This window comes from Oxyura jamaicensis, assembly GCF_011077185.1.
Source record: "Oxyura jamaicensis isolate SHBP4307 breed ruddy duck chromosome 26 unlocalized genomic scaffold, BPBGC_Ojam_1.0 oxy26_random_OJ61828, whole genome shotgun sequence".
NCBI classification, from domain to species: domain Eukaryota; kingdom Metazoa; phylum Chordata; class Aves; order Anseriformes; family Anatidae; genus Oxyura; species Oxyura jamaicensis.
This window is the reverse complement of record NW_023304727.1, coordinates 1-664: the sequence shown is the minus strand read 5'-3', so window position 1 is coordinate 664 and position 664 is coordinate 1. Positions and strand designations below refer to the sequence as shown.

Below are 664 nucleotides of genomic sequence, written 5' to 3'. Positions count from 1 at the left end.
TCTCGTTGGTCCAGTCGCTTGGGTCAAAGTTTGGAGCTGGGGGGGGGAAAGGGAGATGGGAGGAGCGGGGGGGGGGGCACAGGGAGATGGGGGGAGCGGGGAGGGGGGGGCACAGGGAGATGGGTGCCCCCGGTTCCCCCCCACTGCACCAAGGAGGCAGGGGACGCGCAGAGGGGGTCCCCAGGAGCAGCCCCCCCGCCCCCCGGCTCCCTCCCCTCCCTTCCCCCGCCCCCAGGCACTGAGCCAGGGTCAAGGTCCGGGGCCGGGGGGGGGGGGGGCAGCAGGGGGTCCCCTCCTCGGGCCGTGCCGCCCCCCACCTGGCCCGGGGCTGTACTGCCGCTCCTCGTAGGGGGTCCCGGTGTACTCCAGCAGCAGGCGGATGGCGTGGGCCAGCTGGGGACAGAGCACGGCGCCTCGTCACCCCCCCGCCACCCCCCGGTATTAGGACCCCCCCGGTATTAGGACCCCCCCGCCCCGTCCCCTCCCGTGTCCCCGGGCTCACCCCGCGGATGTCCCAGTAGCCCAGCGTGACCACCATGGCGACGGCGGGGACAGCGCTGGGGACAGCCGGGTCAGGACGGGGCGGGACGGGGGCGGCACCGAGAGGCCGAGCCCCCCCCGTGCCCTCCCCCTGCCCCTCCCCAGTGAGAAGCCACCGCCCCCC

The 664-nt window shown here is 75.9% G+C and overlaps 1 protein-coding gene across 2 annotated transcripts in view; it reads right to left on the bottom strand.

Moving 5' to 3' along the window:
- LOC118158328 (glutathione S-transferase 2-like) overlaps nt 1-619 on the bottom strand; it is a 2,303-nt gene extending 1,684 nt beyond the window's left edge. Inside the window, exons 1-2 of one of the 2 annotated variants that reach the window (XM_035312974.1) lie at nt 503-619; nt 318-393 (exon numbers count right to left, since the gene is read on the bottom strand). In XM_035312974.1, the coding sequence (XP_035168865.1) occupies nt 318-393; nt 503-538 (112 nt within the window). In that variant the 5' untranslated portion in view covers nt 539-619. The remainder of the gene's footprint in view (nt 1-317; nt 394-502) is intronic. The other variant, XM_035312972.1, reaches the window with a different exon arrangement.
- Between the last annotated feature and the right edge of the window lie 45 nt (nt 620-664).